At 49.3% G+C, this 17,541-nt stretch overlaps 1 protein-coding gene across 2 annotated transcripts in view; it reads left to right on the forward strand.

The window, feature by feature from the left end:
* Positions 1-17,541, forward strand: part of SART1 (spliceosome associated factor 1, recruiter of U4/U6.U5 tri-snRNP) — a 204,242-nt gene that overhangs the window by 24,114 nt on the left and 162,587 nt on the right. For both annotated transcript variants that reach the window (XM_063945135.1, XM_063945136.1), the window contains exon 3: positions 304-358. In XM_063945135.1, the coding sequence (XP_063801205.1) occupies positions 304-358 (55 nt within the window). The remainder of the gene's footprint in view (positions 1-303; positions 359-17,541) is intronic.

Consider the following 17,541-nt stretch of genomic DNA (forward strand, 5'->3'; position numbering starts at 1 on the left):
ATTGTGTCAGCTCTTCCGGGCACAGTGTCCTAACTGAGGCTTGGAGGAGGGTCATAGGGGGAGGAGCCAGTGCACACCAGATAGACCTAAATCTTTCTTTAGATGTGCCCAGTCTCCTGCGGAGCCGTCTATTCCCCATGGTCCTTACGGAGTCCCCAGCATCCACTACGGACTACGAGAAATAGAATTACCGGTGAGTAAATTCTTATTTATTCTGTGCTATAATAGTACACGGTTATGTCATGTTTTGCATTTATTTTTTATTGACAAATGACTAAAAATATTTTTTTCTTCTGCATACAGGTATTGCTCCCAAATCTGCAGGTGGGGATTCATCATTAAGCATTGAGGAGACAAAGTAAGTGTAAAGCAGTTACTTTTCTCCATACATTTGCTTGCTTTTGTGTTTTTCTCTTACGTCCTTGGGGATACTGGGAATCCATTTAGTACCATGGGGTATAGACGGGTCCACTAGGAGCCTTGGGCACTTTAAGAATTTGATAGTGTGCACTGGCTCCTCCCTCTATGCCCCTCCTACCAGACTCAGTTTAGAAAATGTTCCCGGAGGAGCCGGTCACGTCGCTGGAAGCTCCAGAAGAGATTTCTACATTTATTTTATCTGTTTGTTATTTTCAGGCAGGACTGGATGGCATCAGCCTGCCTGCTTCGAGGGACTTATGGGGGGGGAAAGGCCCAACCTCTTGAAGGGTTAATGGTCCCGATCTCAGCTGACAGGACACTAGCTCCTGAGGGAACTATTCGCAAGCCCCACCACGGCGAGCGTACATTCCTGCAGCACGCCACCAGCCCTAATAGCGCCAGAAGAGTGGTGAGTACTAAGCCGGCGTCCCGGTTAAAGGGACGTCGCCCATTATGGCGGCATGAGGGTACGGAGACGCACGGCTTATTCAGGGGGGCGGCTGGGGCTCCAGACTCAGTACACAGTGCAGACGCACAGCTTCTGAGGGAGCGAACTGAGTCTCGGTACACTATGGGTGGAATTCAATTGTTTGCAAAGTCGGTTGGGTGTCTGTTTTTTCCTGTCTATTAGTTAGCAAAATATAGACTCCCAACTGACTTTTCAAACATTTGAATCTCCCCTATATGTGTACACAGTACCCAGACTGGCATTACAGACTTAAAAGGGGGCTGACTCCATTTTAGGCACAAAATTACCTTGGCCAGTATAAAAAAGTGCGGGAAGACCGTGCGCCATTGAAGGGGCGGGGCTTCACTGAGCGGATCCAGCAGCTCATCAGCGCCATTTTCCCTCTGCAGTGGACACAGACGCTGACTGACAGGGACGCGTAGCTTCTCCAGAGAGACTGCAGATTACCTCAGTGGTGCCAGGGGGTCATAGCAGGGGGGCGAGCGCTTACTAGTGTGCTAAATCCCCAATATGGGTACTTAGTCTGTGACCCGGCTAAGCTTGGCACTAGCAGTAAGGGTGCTGTGTACTAGCTCCATACTATCTCTGTGTCTCCCTTTTAAAGGGGGTTAATTGTGCATTTAACTTGTTCCTGTGTGTGTGTGCTGTCACTGTCACAGTATGTCAGACAAAGAGTGTGTTTCATGTAAGGCACAGTGTTCCTCTTCTCCAGGGGGTTCACTACAGTGTACTCTGTGCAGTGTACCTTCCCAGGCTAGCTGGGCAGAGCCAGCTTGGCTGAACTCCATTAGGGGAATGATTTCCAATATTTTTACTAAATTGTCCCGCAATGAGAAAGAGACGCAATAATTAAGACAATCGATGAGTTTATGAATAGAGACTCAGTACCCAAACCAGCGTCTCAGTCCCCTGCCATTTGTCTGCAAAAATGTCCTTTGGTCCATATCCTGCAGTCTGACTCTGATGACGACGGGTCAGACATGGAGGATGGGGAGGTGGACTCCGAGGTGGGAGAATTACAATAACAAGCAGTGGGATATGAACCCGCTGGTGGCGCAAACAATGTACGGTTACCGTGATAAGTTGCCGCAACGGTCAAATGTCCATTAGAGAACGTTGGAAAAGTCCAGAAACTTCTTATAAGTGGTTCTCATATAGATCCAAGTTCATAAGATAATATGTAAAAAAACACAAATGGTATACAGAAATTCAATTGTGATCCCAGAAGCAATTGATAATAAGAAGGTGACTTCTTCCAGGATTCCTTATACTGTAGGGACTTTGGAGGTGTTTCTATCTGTATAGGTTCACCCTTGTGTTGAAGGTAAAGGAAGCTCCTCACATGTGTGCTTACTTTCATGTACCCCAGAAAAAACCTATAAAGGTTTCTTTAAAGCAGGTTCACTACGGCTGGCCGGCGGTCGGGCTCCCGGCGACCAGCATACCGGCGCCGGGAGCCCGACCGCCGGCTTACCGACAGTGTGGCGAGGGCAAATGAGCCCCTTGCGGGCTCGCTGCGCTTCTCCCTCTATGGGGGTCGTGGACCCCCACGAGGGAAAATAAGTGTCGGTATGCCGGCTGTCGGGCTCCCGGCGCCGGTATACTGAGCGCCGGGAGCCCGACCGCTGGTATACAGAAGACCACCCCTTTAAAGCCTCTGAGTGTAAAGTCTCTTCCACCCGGTACCAGTGTATCACAGATAATCTCGTGCCGTCAGGCGCCTTGACAAAGACTAACTAGTAGAAACGCGTTTGTGGAGCATGTGAGATTTTGGAACATCACTGTTACCAGTTTTTCCAGCCAGTTAGTGGATTGCACGAGATTATCTGTGATACACTGGTACCGGGTGGAAGAGACTTTACACTCAGAGGCTTTAAAGAAACCTTTATAGGTTTTTTCTGGGGTACATGAAAGTAAGCACACATGTGAGGAGCTTCCTTTACCTTCAACACAAGGGTGAAACCTATACAGATAGAAACACACCTCCAAAGTCACTACAGTATAAGGAATCCTGGAAGAAGTCACCTTCTTATTATCAATTGCTTTTGGGATCACAATTGAATTTCTGTATACCATTTGTGTTTTTTTACATATTATCTTATGAACTTGGATCTATATGAGAACCACTTATAAGAAGTTTCTCTGACGTCCTAGTGGATGCTGGGGACTCCGTAAGGACCATGGGGAATAGACGGGCTCCGCAGGAGACTGGGCACTCTAAAAGAAAGATTAGGTACTATCTGGTGTGCACTGGCTCCTCCCTCTATGCCCCTCCTCCAGACCTCAGTTAGAATCTGTGCCCGGCCAGAGCTGGATGCACCTAGTGGGCTCTCCTGAGCCTGCTAGTAAAGAAAGTAATGTTAGGTTTTTTATTTTCAGTGAGATCTGCTGGCAACAGACTCACTGCTACGTGGGATCGAGGGGAGAGAAGCAAACTTACCTGTTCACAGCTAGGTTGCGCTTCTTAGGCTACTGGACACCATTAGCTCCAGAGGGTTCGAACACAGGCAAAGGTCCTCGGTCGTCCGTTCCCGGAGCCGCGCCGCCGTCCCCCTCGCAGAGCCAGAAGATCAGAAGTTGGTGATGAAATCGGCGGCTGAAGACTCCTGTCTTCATTAAGGTAGCGCACAGCACCGCAGCTGTGCGCCATTGCTACCACTGCACACCACACACTCCAGTCACTGTAGGGTGCAGGGCGCTGGGGGGGGGCGGCCCTGGGCAGCAATAAGAATACCTTTGGCATAAAAGAGACACATAATACAGTCTGTGACTGTATATGTGTAAAACCCCCGCCATTTTTTAGTCGGAAACAGCGGGACAGAAGCCCGCCGCTGAGGGGGCGGGGCCTTCTTCCTCAGCACACCAGCGCCATTTCTCTTCACAGCTCCGCTGGAAGGACGCTCCCCAGGCTCTCCCCTGCAGTCTCCTGGCACTAAGAGGGTAAAAAGAGAGGGGGGGCACATAAATTTAGGCAAAAGGTGTATTGATACAGCAGCTATTGGGAAAAATTCACTTCTGGTAGTGTGTATCCCTGTGTATATAGCGCTGTGGTGTGTGCTGGCATACTCTCTCTCTGTCTCCCCATAGACCTTGTGGGGTCCTGTCCTCAGTCAGAGCATTCCCTGTGTGTGTGCTGGGTGTCGGTACGGCTGTGTCGACATGTTTAATGAGGAGGGTTACGTGGAGGCGGAGCAAGTGCAGATAAATGTGGTGTCGCCCCCGTCGGTGCCGACACCTGATTGGATGGATATGTGGAAGGTCTTAAATGACAATGTAAACTCATTACATAAGATATTTGATTATGTTGCTGCCGGGGGACAGCCGGGCTCTCAACCCGGGCCTGCCCAGGCGCCTCAGAGGCCGTCAGCGTCTCAAAAACGCCCACTATCTCAGTTGGTTGACACAGATGTCGACACGGAGTCCGACTCCAGTGTCGACGAGGATGAGGCACTATTACAGCCCAAAATGACTAAGGCCATCCGATACATGATTATTGCAATGAAAAATGTATTACACATTTCAGAGGCTGACCCTGTCCCTGACAAGAGAGTAAATATATTTGGGGAGAAAAAGCAGCCAGTGACTTTTCCCCCGTCACATGAATTAAATGAGTTATGTGAAGAAGCGTGGTCTTCCCCTGATAAGAAAGTGGTGATTCCCAAGAGAATACTAATGGCGTACCCTTTCCCGCCAACGGATAGGTTACGCTGGGAATCCTCCCCTAGGGTTGACAAGGCCCTGACGCGCTTATCTAAAAGAGTGGCCCTGCCGTCTCAGGATACGGCCGCCCTAAAGGAACCTGCGGATAGGAAGCAGGAAGGTATCTTGAAGTCTGTGTATACACACTCTGGTACTCTACTGAGACCGGCTATTGCTTCAGCTTGGATGTGCAGTGCTGTTGCAGCATGGACAGATACTCTGTCAGAGGGGTTGGATACCCTGGACAGGGATACCGTATTGCTAACACTTAGCCATATTAAAGATGTCGTCTTATATATGCGGGATGCCCAGAGGGACATTTACCTGCTGGGCTCTCGAATAAATGCAATGTCCATTTCTGCCAGGAGGGTCTTATGGACTCGGCAATGGACAGGGGATGCCGACTCTAAAAAAACACATGGAGGTTTTGCCTTATAAGGGTGAGGAATTGTTTGGGGACGGTCTCTCGGACCTCGTATCCACAGCGACAGCTGGAAAGTCGACTTTCTTGCCACAGGTTTCCTCACAGCCTAAGAAAGCACCGTATTACCAAATGCAGTCCTTTCGTTCTCAAAAAAGCAAGAGAGTCAGAGGTGCATCCTTTCTTGCCAGAGGCAGGGGTAGAGGAAAGAAGCTGCACCATGCAGCCAGTTCTCAGGAACAAAAGTCCTCCCCTACTTCCACTAAGTCCACCGCATGACGCTGGGGCTCCACAGGCGGAGCCAGGAGCGGTGGGGGCGCGTCTCCGAAATTTCTGCAACCAGTGGGTTCGCTCACAAGTGGATCCTTGGGCTATACAAATTGTATCTCAGGGATACAAGCTGGAATTCGAAGTGACGCCCCCTCACCGTTACCTAAAATCCGCCTTGCCAGCTTCTCCGATGGGGAGGGAGATAGCCCTGACAGCTATTCACAAGCTTGTACCTCCAGCAAGTGATAATGGTACCCCCCCTTCAGCAGGGAAGGGGTTACTATTCCACACTGTTTGTGGTACCGAAACCGGACGGTTCGGTAAGACCCATTCTAAATTTAAAATCCTTGAACATTTACATGAAAAAGTTCAGGTTCAAAATGGAATCGCTCAGAGTGGTCATTGCCAGCCTGGAAGAGGGGGATTTTATGGTATCTCTGGACATCAAGGATGCGTACTTGCATGTCCCCATTTATCCGCCTCACCAGGAGTACCTCAGGTTTGTGGTACAGGACTGTCATTACCAATTCCAGACGTTGCCGTTTGGTCTATCCACGGCACCGAGAGTCTTTACCAAGGTAATGGCGGAGATGATGGTACTTCTCCGGAAGCAAGGAGTTACAGTTATCCCGTACTTGGACGATATCCTCATAAAGGCGAGGTCCAGAGAGCAGTTGTTGGTCAGCGTAGCGCACTCTCAGGAAGTGTTGCTACGGCACGGCTGGATTCTGAATATTCCAAAGTCGCAGCTGATTCCTACGACGCGTCTGCCCTTCCTGGGCATGATTCTGGACACAGAACAGAAGAAGGTATTTCTTCCGGAGGAGAAGGCTCAGGAGTTAGTGACCATGGTCAGGGATCTCCTGAAACCAAAGCAGGTGTCGGTGCATCACTGCACGCGAGTCCTGGGAAAGATGGTAGCGTCATACGAAGCCATTCCTTTCGGCAGGTTCCATGCCAGGATCTTTCAGTGGAATCTGTTGGACAAGTGGTCCGGATCGCATCTTCAGATGCATCGGCTGATCGCCCTGTCCCCGAGGGCCAGGGTGTCTCTTCTGTGGTGGCTGCAGAGTGCTCATCTTCTCGAGGGCTGCAGGTTCGGCATACAGGACTGGGTCCTGGTGACCACGGATGCAAGCCTCCGCGGATGGGGGGCAGTCACTCAGGGAAGAAACTTCCAGGGGCTGTGGTCAAGTCAGGAGACTCGTCTGCACATAAACAAACATACTGGAATTAAGGGCCATATACAACGCCCTGAGTCAAGCGGAGCCCCTGCTTCGAGACCAACCAGTGCTGATTCAGTCAGACAACATCACGGCAGTCGCCCATGTAAACCGACAGGGCGGCACAAGAAGCAGGGTGGCGATGGCGGAAGCCGCAAGGATTCTTTGTTGGGCGGAGAATCACGTGCAAGCACTGTCAGCAGTGTTCATTCCGGGAGTGGACAACTGGGAAGCAGACTTCCTCAGCAGGCACGACCTCCACCCGGGAGAGTGGGGACTTCATCAAGAAGTCTTCGAGCAGATTGCAAATCGGTGGGAACGGCCACAGGTGGACATGATGGCGTCCCGCCTAAACAAAAAGCTAAAAAAATATTGCGCCAGGTCAAGGGACCCTCAGGCGATATCTGTGGACGCACTGGTAACTCCGTGGGTGTTCCAGTCGGTATATGTGTTTCCTCCTCTTCCTCTCATACACAAGGTACTGAGAATAGCAGTGATCGCGCTGAGCCCAAAAAAAAGTGGGTCCCAGGGACCCCTCACTTTTGAAAATTGGGGTCCTACCGGGCTTTTTCTGGGTCCCATCGGAATGAAGGTTTTAATTAATCTTAATCTTATTTGGACACTACAAAAGTGGTGCAAGGTGGGGAGGATGGGGTGACAGTGCTGCTGGGCTGTGTAGTATTCAGGACACCCTGCACCAGAGCTGTAAATAGACATTTTGTGGCCTTAGGCAGAAAGTGAATTGGTGTCCCACCTCCCAGACCGCAAAGCATAGGCAAGGCGCGTCGCAAAATTTTAGGGGCGTGGCTTCACGGGGAAGGGGCGTGACCACATAAGTGCCAATTCACATTACACCACACAGTAGTGCCGCTTATACACATTGCACCAGGTAGAACCTCCTATGCACACTGCACCAGGTACAGCACGTTATACACATTGCGCCAGGTAGAACCTCCTATACACACTGCACCAGGTACAGCACGTTATACACATTGCGCCAGGTAGAACCTCCTATACACACTGCACCAGGTACAGCACGTTATACACATTGCGCCAGGTAGAACCTCCTATACACACTGCACCAGGTACAGCACGTTATACACATTGCGCCAGGTACAGCACGTTATACACATTGCGCCAGGTAGAACCTCCTATACACATTGCGCCAGGTAGAACCTCCTATACACACTGCACCAGGTACAGCACGTTATACACATTGCGCCAGGTAGAACCTCCTATACACATTGCGCCAGGTAGAACCTCCTATACACACTGCGCCAGGTACAGCACGTTATACACATTGCGCCAGGTACAGCACGTTATACACATTGCGCCAGGTACAGCACGTTATACACATTGCGCCAGGTACAGCACGTTATACACATTGCGCCAGGTACAGCACGTTATACACATTGCGCCAGGTACAGCACGTTATACACATTGCGCCAGGTACAGCACGTTATACACATTGCGCCAGGTACAGCACGTTATACACATTGCGCCAGGTACAGCACGTTATACACATTACACAAGGACAACTAACATTTAATGATGTGAACGTAAATCCGAGGCTGTTAGCAGATGGTGACCTCAGTAGTATATTATGGAGAAAATTAAAACCTTTCCTTACCTGGCTTACCATATTAAAAAAATAAAATAAAGACTTGATCAATTGTCATTTTGAAACAAATACTCCTGCTGCTAGCTAGGTAATGCCAACCTAAACAACATGGCATGTAATAAATGCATTTAAAAGCTGAACCCTCCACAAAACAACTAACCCCCCCAACTATCAGGCAATCCATCACCACATCACCTGTGGTGATGGGGAAAAACACAGCCGACCACAGCTCCAGCCCCCCTCCCTCCGAAGACGCCAGCCAGGGAACCTTTACAGCTGCAATAAAGCTAGTAGTCACCGACCACTTCTTACTCCCGGCACCAGCTGCACTGTCGCCGCGGGAACCCCGGACCCCTCAGCAAACCCAGGCAGACACTCACACGGCCGTGACTAACCCGCGTCACGGCCGCAGCTATACATAATACCGCCACCAATACTTCACCGGGTGGCCATAGCGGACTGACTCACGGGAACGCACCACACGTCAGCAGGGATCGGCGTCCGTGATCTAGTGGGTAAAGCTGGGCAAAGTGACTGGGGCTTCCCGCGGTGCCGTCTGAGGCAGTGGCCGCACTGCCGCTCTTGCTTTGAGAGAACAGCTCAAAGGCAAGAGCGGCAGCGCGGTCACTGCCTCAGACGGCACCGCGGGAAGCCTCAGTCACTTTGCCCAGCTTTACCCACTAGATCACGGACGCCGATCCCTGCACATTGCCAGCACCTCTCAGAGTCCCTGTGGAAACCCCTGTCCCCCATCCACCAGCCGCAATATACACTCACCGACACAGAGTCACCCGGCCTCCGCAAGCAGCCAGGCGCCAAAGAGGAGGGGAAACTGGCTCCACCTCCTCTTTATATCATTCAGCCTGAGGCCAGCGTGTCAGTTAAACAAATCCCCCTTACAGATTGGCGGAATGAGGAGCGCGTCCCCGGGGACCCTCCCACTTTGTAAACTGGAGTCCCATGTCTTCAAAAACGGGTAAAAAACGAGCTATAGCGCGTTTTTGCGATCACTGGAATAGTAAGGAAAAGAGGAGTGAGAACAATACTCATTGTTCCGGATTGGCCAAGGACTTGGTACCCAGAACTTCAAGAGATGGTCACAGAGGACCCATGGCCTCTGCCTCTCAGACAGGACCTGTTGCAGCAGGGGCCCTGTCTGTTCCAAGACTTACCGCGGCTGCGTTTGACGGCATGGCGGTTGAACGCTGGATCCTAGCGGAAAAGGGTATACCGGATGAAGTAATTCCTACGCTGATAAGAGCTAGGAAGGATGTGACAGCAAAGCATTATCACCACATATGGCGGAAATATGTTGCTTGGTGTGAGGCCAGGAAGGCCCCTACAGAGGACTTCCAGCTGGGTCGTTTTCTGCATTTCCTACAGTCAGGTGTGACTATGGGCCTCAAATTAGGGTCCATAAAGGTTCAGATCTCGGCCCTATCCATTTTCTTTCAAAAAGAACTGGCTTCACTGCCTGAGGTTCAGACGTTTGTAAAGGGGGTGCTGCATATTCAGCCTCCTTTTGTGCCACCAGTGGCACCTTGGGATCTTAACGTTGTGTTGGATTTCCTGAAATCCCACTGGTTTGAGCCACTTACGTGGAAAGTGGTCATGCTATTGGCCTTAGCTTCGGCTAGGCGTGTGTCAGAATTGGCGGCTTTGTCATGTAAAAGCCCCTATCTGATCTTCCATATGGACAGGGCAGAATTGAGGACTTGTCCCCAATTTCTCCCTAAGGTGGTGGTATCGTTTCATTTGAACCAACCTATTGTGGTGCCTGCGGCTACTAGGGACTTGGAGGATTCCAAGTAGCTGGACGTAGTCCGGGCTTTGAAAATTTGTTTCCAGAACGGCGGGAGTCAGAAAGTCTGACTCGCTGTTTATTCTGTATGCAGCCAACAAGGTTGGCGCTCCTGCTTCGAAGCAGACTATTGCTCGCTGGATCTGTAGCACGATTCAGCTGGCTCACTCTGCGGCTGGATTGCCGCATCCAAAATCAGTAAAAGCCCATTCCACAAGGAAGGTGGGCTCTTCTTGGGCGGCTGCCCGAGGGGTCTCGGCTTTACAGCTTTGCCGAGCTGCTACTTGGTCGGGTTCAAACACATTTGCTAAGTTCTACAAGTTTGATACCCTGGCTGAGGAGGACCTTGAGTTTGCTCATTCGGTTCTGCAGAGTCGTCCGCACTCTCCCGCCCGTTTGGGAGCTTTGGTATAATCCCCATGGTCCTTACGGAGTCCCCAGCATCCACTAGGACGTCAGAGAAAATAAGAATTTACTCACCGGTAATTCTATTTCTCGTAGTCCGTAGTGGATGCTGGGCGCCCGTCCCAAGTGCGGACTTCTTCTGCAATACGTGTATATAGTTATTGCTTACTAAAGGGTTATTGGTGGTCATTCCGAGTTGTTCGCTCGCAAGCAGCTTTGCACACGCTAAGCCGCCGCCTACTGGGAGTGAATCTTAGCATAGTAAAATTGCGAACGAAAGATTCGCAATATTGCGAAAAGACTTCTCTGTGCAGTTTCTGAGTAGCTCGAAACTTACTCAGCCAGTGCGATCAGTTCAGTGCTTGTCGTTCCTGGTTTGACGTCACAAACACACCCAGCGTTCGGCCAGACACTCCTCCGTTTCTCCAGCCACTCCCGCGTTTTTCCCAGAAACGGTAGCGTTTTTTCGCACACACCCATAAAACGGCCAGTTTCCGCCCAGAAACACCCACTTCCGGTCAATCACATTACGATCACCAGAACAAAGAAAAAATCTCGTAATGTCGTGAGTAAAATACCAAACCTAATAGCAAATTTACTTGGCGCAGTCGCACTGCGGACATTGCGCATGCGCATTAGCGACTAATCGCTCCGTTGCGAAAAAAAAAATAACGAGCGAACAACTCGGAATGACCCCCCTTGTTATGAGCCATCCGTTGATTGAGGCTCAGTTGGTGTTCATACTGTTAACTGGGTTTGGTTATCACAAGTTATACAGTGTGATTGGTGTGGCTGGTATGAGTCTTACCCTGGATTCCAAATCCTTTCCTTGTAGTGTCAGCTCTTCCGGGCACAGTTTCCCTAACTGAGGTCTGGAGGAGGGGCATAGAGGGAGGAGCCAGTGCACACCAAATAGTACCTAAATCTTTCTTTTAGAGTGCCCAGTCTCCTGCGGAGCCCGTCTATTCCCCATGGTCCTTACGGAGTCCCCAGCATCCACTACGGACTACGAGAAATAGAATTACCGGTGAGTAAATTCTTATTTTCTGGACTTCTCCAACGCTCTCTAATGGACATTTGACCGTTGCGGCAACTTATCACGGTAACCGTACATTGTTTGCGCCACCAGCGGGTTCATATCCCACTGTTTTGTTATTGTAATTCTTCCTAGGTGTGTGTGGTGACACATCAGGGTAAGATCCCACTAAAGGCAGCAGCAAGAGTGCGCAGGAATATACCTTAATATAAGTCATATCCGAGGTGGGAGAGGCTACTCTGTCACAGGGAATAGAGGCTCTCATAGAAGCTATCAGAGAAGTTCTGCATATCCCTGATAAGGTGACAAAGGAGGCTGAGGAATCTTATTTTAAAATAAAAAAGAAATCTTCAGCTGCTTTTCCTGTGTCAAAGGAACTAAATACCCTGTTTGAAGAACCCTGGGTTAATCCTGATAGGAAATTTCAGATCCCTAAAACGTTGATATCATCTTTCCATTTCCTCCTGAGGATAGGAAAAAATGGGAAAATCTACTAAAAGTATCCAGGCTGTCACGGAAACTTGTATTGCCTGTCCCGAGTGCAGCCTCCCTGAAAGACACGGATGATCATAGGATTGAGACCACACTCAAATTCTTGTATACAGCTGCTGGGGTGGCCCAGAGACCCACTATAGCATGTGGGTGGATTACGAAGGCCATCGCCAAATGGCTGGGTAACCTAATTGAGGGGTCTGATACCTTGCCTCAGGAGGAGATTTTTACTCCTACAACATATACATGACTCTGCAAACTTTATGGTGGAAGCCATAAAAGAAATAGGCTTGCTTAATGCACGTACCACTGCTATGGCAGTGTCAGCATGCAGAGGCTTATGGCTACGCCAGTGGACTGATGACACGGACTCAAGGAAAGGCGTGGAAGGCCTACCCTTCACAGTAGAGGCCTTATTTGGAGATGAACTAGACAAATGGACCCTCCAAAGCTACTGTGGGTAAATCCACATATCTTCCTTCTGCAGCTCCCCCAGCCAGGAAGGCCTACTCAGGACCTAATCTACAGTCCTTTCGGACTGCCAAGTTTAAGGGCAAAACCAGAGGTTCTTCAGCCATCAGAGGTGCTAGAGGTAAACCACGCAAGCCAGCAGCTTCCGATTCTCAGGCAAGCTCTGCTTCTTCAAAGCCTTCAGCATGACGGTGGACCACGATGCCTGGAAGACTGGTGGGTGGGAGCCCGACTAAAATTTTTCAGTCACATCTGGACAGGTTCGTGCCAGGATCTTATTTCCCAGGGCTACAGGCTGGAGTTTCAGGAGCTCCCACCTCACAGATTCTTCAAAACAGGCTTACCAGTTTCAGAAGAGGCAAGTATAACTTTACAGAACGCCGTCCAAAACTGGTAAGGACCCAGGTCATTGTCCCAGTTCCACCTCATCTGCAAAACAAGGGGTACTATTCCAACTTGTTTGTAGTACCGAAACCGGTCAGTTCGGTAAGACAGATTTCTCCTGCGGGGTACACAGGGCTCCACATTGGGGTCTAGAGTAGGATCTTGATCGGAGGCACCAACAGGCTCAAAGCTTTGACTGTTCCCAGAATGCCTAGCGCCGCCCCCTCTATAACCCCGCCTCCGTGCACAGGAGCTCAGTTTTGTAGTTGGTGCCATGCAGTAAGCAGGCATACAACAGGGGGCTGCTCCAGCAGCCCTGAGAGAAGCTTTTAAAATATATTGAAGACCTCAAGGGCTGCAGCAGAGACACTGCTGCAGCTCCATCACCTCCCCCAGCAGCGCTGTACACTCCCGCGCCCTGGTTGCCGGGTACATACAGCGGAGGCTCCGTTTTTCTTCCAAGTTAGTCACACACACGACCGCTGTTCTCCCGGATCGCGTGGCAGCACTCAGGGAGGAGGTAAGGGGTCCCCTCGAGGGGACCCGCTGTAAATCACGATCCCGCGCGGCCAGTGGGAGGCGGGCCGCGCGCGCTGGCGTGGACACTGTGGTAGTACAGGGACACCAGTAGACCACCAGGGCATGGGCACAGGTCGGTTTTCTCTCATAAAACTGTTTTATTAAGCCCCCAGTACCCGGTGGTGAAGTCCAGCAGGGGGATAAGGCTTTGACCTGTAGCCCCAGTCCCAGGGCACCATTTAGAGTAAATGTTCCCGCTCTGGAGCTGCAGATCTCTCTCTCCCTCACTCCCTGTCAGCGTTTGGGCGCCATTATAGCAAGCAGAGCTGATCCTGGGACTGTTTGGGCAAATCCTCCTCTGTAAAGCCGCATTTTACAGGACACTTAAGTATTCTACATGTCTGCTGACAGTGTTAGTTAAGAAAAAGTGCATTTAGTCAGGGTTATTTAGTTCAAGTACCCTGTGATATACATCCAGTCTTTACTGTGCATTGTTATATCTATTAAGTGTATAGCTATACATAGTACTACTTTGTATTGCTAGTCCAGTGCAGTTTTATTGCATGTCATAATTTCTGCATTGTACAAACTGTGACTGTGTGTGCATATAGCTGCTGTGTGACCTCCATTTCGTGTATCTCGCTCAGATTGCTATCCCTATATTCTATAACTTGAGGGGGCTAAGTGTGTCAGGTTTATTATAATATAGGCAGTTCACAGGATATACTCAGTGTGTATTTTTCTCTGTGATTTTTAGTCACCATACACCTCTTGAATTCCCTGTTTGTGCTGATACACTGCACAGGAGTTTTTTGTCAGGTATTGTGCTGCTAATATTGTACTGTGTTGCCTTGCATTGAGCTTTTGATTATGTCCGCTACAAAGGGCAACGGAGCTGGGGCTGATCCCACATTGCGTGGTGTTGATGCTGCAGACACATTTGAGGATAACATAGCAGCTGAGGGTTCAGGTTCTGGGGGTTCCTTACCCCCCAGTGGGACTGTAGCAACAGGGGTGCAATATGACCCACCTTGGGCTACCTTCTCCACGCTATTGAATACGCTGGTAACTAGACTAACGCCCCCTATGGGACCACCTGTGTCGGTACAACCGCTTATGGTCCCCGCGGTTAACCCGCCGTGGGCAGATCAACTGTCCAATCAGTTACAGCAATTGAACCAATCACTGACTGCTCAAAAGTCTAACCCTCGCCCGCCTAAGACCAAGGGGTCCTCTAAGCGGGCAATTACTTCCTCACAATCCACCAACGTCCCAGACACCTCGCCTGATGAGGATGGCGTTTATACTGACCCCACAGATTCTGATCCTGATGATTCTGATGGGGAAGTTGTTTCGCAGGTGATGTTCCTGACTTGTTAGAGGCTATCAGGCTCATTCTTCAGGTTGATGATGTACCGGAGCCTGACGCTGCCCCTAAGAAACTGGACAGGTTTAAACGTCAAAAGGTGGTTAAACAAGTTTTACCTCACTCTGAATATTTTGTTGACATACGTCAGGAGTCCTGGGAAAATCCAGGAAAGAAGTTCACGCCTCACAAGAAGATGCTGGCTCGCTACCCCCTCGCTGCGGAGCTTAGTAAAAATTGGGAAACCCCCCCGTCAGTGGATTCGCAAGTGGCGCGGCTGGTAGTATCCTCAGCTCTGCCTGTAACTACCGTCACGTCCTTGAGAGACCCGGCGGACAAGCGCGTGGAGGGTTGTTTGAAGGCAATCTACACCCTAAATCAGAGGTTCTCAAACTCGGTCCTCGTGAGCCCACACAGTGCATGTTTTGCAGGTAACCCAGCAGGTGCACAGGTGTATTAATTACTCATGCAAACAAAAATACCAGCGCTAATCCAAAACATATGTGTTCCTTTATTATAAACAATTTAAAAACAATTTATACATATAAATACCATATTCCTCGGTACCTGATTACTCCTGCAAGCATAAAATATTCCACATGAGTAGTACTATGCAGTCTAGAAGAGAATTAGTGATAATTTAGACCATAAATAGTTAATCATATCATATGAGTGTGATCACTCTAGCCTGACAGTCTCTTCCAGCAATGATGAAACGGCTTAGTATAAATCAGTCAATTAATAGCAGCTGTAGGTAATTGTAACAATTCCCACTAAGACAAATTTAATAGTGGGTTCCGTATTTCAAATTGAGTGATGATAATTCAGTGCTTGTAAATCAAGCTATCACAAAACCGTGTAGATGTCCGTATAGCTACTGCATACAACCTGCCTTTATAGGTTAGAATTCAACCTTTGTGGTCCGATGCGTTGGTATCTCCCGACTCCTGGTGCATAAATGGCCGTTTTGAATGAGTCTTATCCGGAGTGTCCAACCAAGGGTCCAATTCAGAGCAGGTGAGGTAAGCTGAGGCAGGCTTAGATAACCGGTGCCGGGTGGGTGAATAGCTCTTACGCGTTTCTCCGCCTATCGATTGTTCAGCGGTTTCCTCAGAGAAAAATATCATATTTTTCTCTGAGGAAGCCGCTGAACAATTCTAACCTATAAAGGCAGGTTGTATGCAGTAGCTATACGGACATCTACACGGTTTTGTGATAGCTTGATTTACAAGCACTGAATTATCATCACTCAATTTGAAATACGGAACCCACTATTAAATTTGTCTTAGTGGGAATTGTTACAATTACCTACAGCTGCTATTAATTGACTGATTTATACTAAGCCGTTTCATCATTGCTGGAAGAGACTGTCAGGCTAGAGTGATCACACTCATATGATATGATTAACTATTTATGGTCTAAATTATCACTAATTCTCTTCTAGACTGCATAGTACTACTCATGTGGAATATTTTATGCTTGCAGGAGTAATCAGGTACCGAGGAATATGGTATTTATATGTATAAATTGTTTTTAAATTGTTTATAATAAAGGAACACATATGTTTTGGATTAGCGCTGGTATTTTTGTTTGCATGGTTTGTTCAGTTAGAGGGTAGTGTACTTTCCCTCTGTAACAGCTGCCATCTAAACCAAGAGTGTTCCTTTATGGTAATTTATGCACACACTATCTAATTAACAATTAGCGCCAAGCTGTTGTTTGTTTGTGGTATTAATTACTCACTGACACATTTTAAAAGGTCCACAGGTGGAGCTAATTATTTCACTTGCGATTCTGTGAGGAGACCTGCAAAACATGCACTGTGTGGGCTCCCGAGGACCGAGTTTGAAAACCTCTGCCCTAAATGGTGCGGTGCATAGGCCCATTATTGCAGCGACATGGGCTGCTGAAGCTGTGGAAGTGTGGGCTCAGGAGCTGGAGGCAGAGTTGCCTTCTAATGCTTCTGATCATGCTAGACAATGCCTGTCGTATATTATTACAGCGTCTCATTACATTAAAGAGGCGGCTTCTGATGCTGGTATTCTGGCGGCCAAGGCTTCTACTACGTCCATTTTGGCTCGCCGAATTCTCTGGTTGCGGTCCTGGTCTGTGGACATGGACTCTAAGAAAACCCTGGAGCTACTCCCCTTCAAAGGAGACATTCTTTTCGGAGAAGACCTCAACAAGATAGTGGCTGACTTAGCGTCTGCTAAAACAGCATGTCTTCCTAGTACTGCTCCTTCGGTGCAGAAGGCGAAGAGTACTTCCTTTCGCTCCATTCGTCCTTCAGGGAAAGCAAAAGGTCAGGCGTACCCAAAACAGGTTCACACTTCCAAACCCAATAAGCCCAAACCCAAACGGGCCTGGGCTGCCCGTCAGCCTGCTTCCAAAACTGACAAGCCTGCTGCATGACGGGGCGGGCCTCCCTCTGGGGGATCCCAGAGCGGGGGGGCGACTTCTAGGGTTTACCCAGGAATGGTCGAAGACCACTTCCGATGCCTGGGTACGGGAAGTCATCACTCGAGGTTACGCCGTATCCTTCAAGAATCGTCCCCCTCATCGATTTTGCCTGACAGACGTCCCTTCGGATCAGGTGAAGGTAAAAACTCTTCATTCGGTGGTACAGTCCCTCCTGGACACAGGAGTGGTAGTACAGGTGCCTCTGGCTCAGAGAGGCGAGGGGTACTATTCACCGCTGTTCCTAGTCCCGAAACCGAATGGGTCTTCCCAGCCCATTATCAACCTCAAGTCCTTGAACAAATTTGTGATGGTCTCCAAGTTTTGTATGGAAACTCTTCGCTCTATTGTTCTGGCCTTGGAGTCTGGGGACTATATGGTCTCACTGGACATACAGGATGCTTACCTGCATATTCCCATTGCAGTGTCGCATCAGCAGTACCTGAGGTTTGCGGTTGGCAACCTCCATTACCAATTTCGGGCGTTA

This window comes from Pseudophryne corroboree, chromosome 11, assembly GCF_028390025.1.
Source record: "Pseudophryne corroboree isolate aPseCor3 chromosome 11, aPseCor3.hap2, whole genome shotgun sequence".
In the NCBI taxonomy this organism is placed as follows: Eukaryota; Metazoa; Chordata; class Amphibia; order Anura; family Myobatrachidae; genus Pseudophryne; species Pseudophryne corroboree.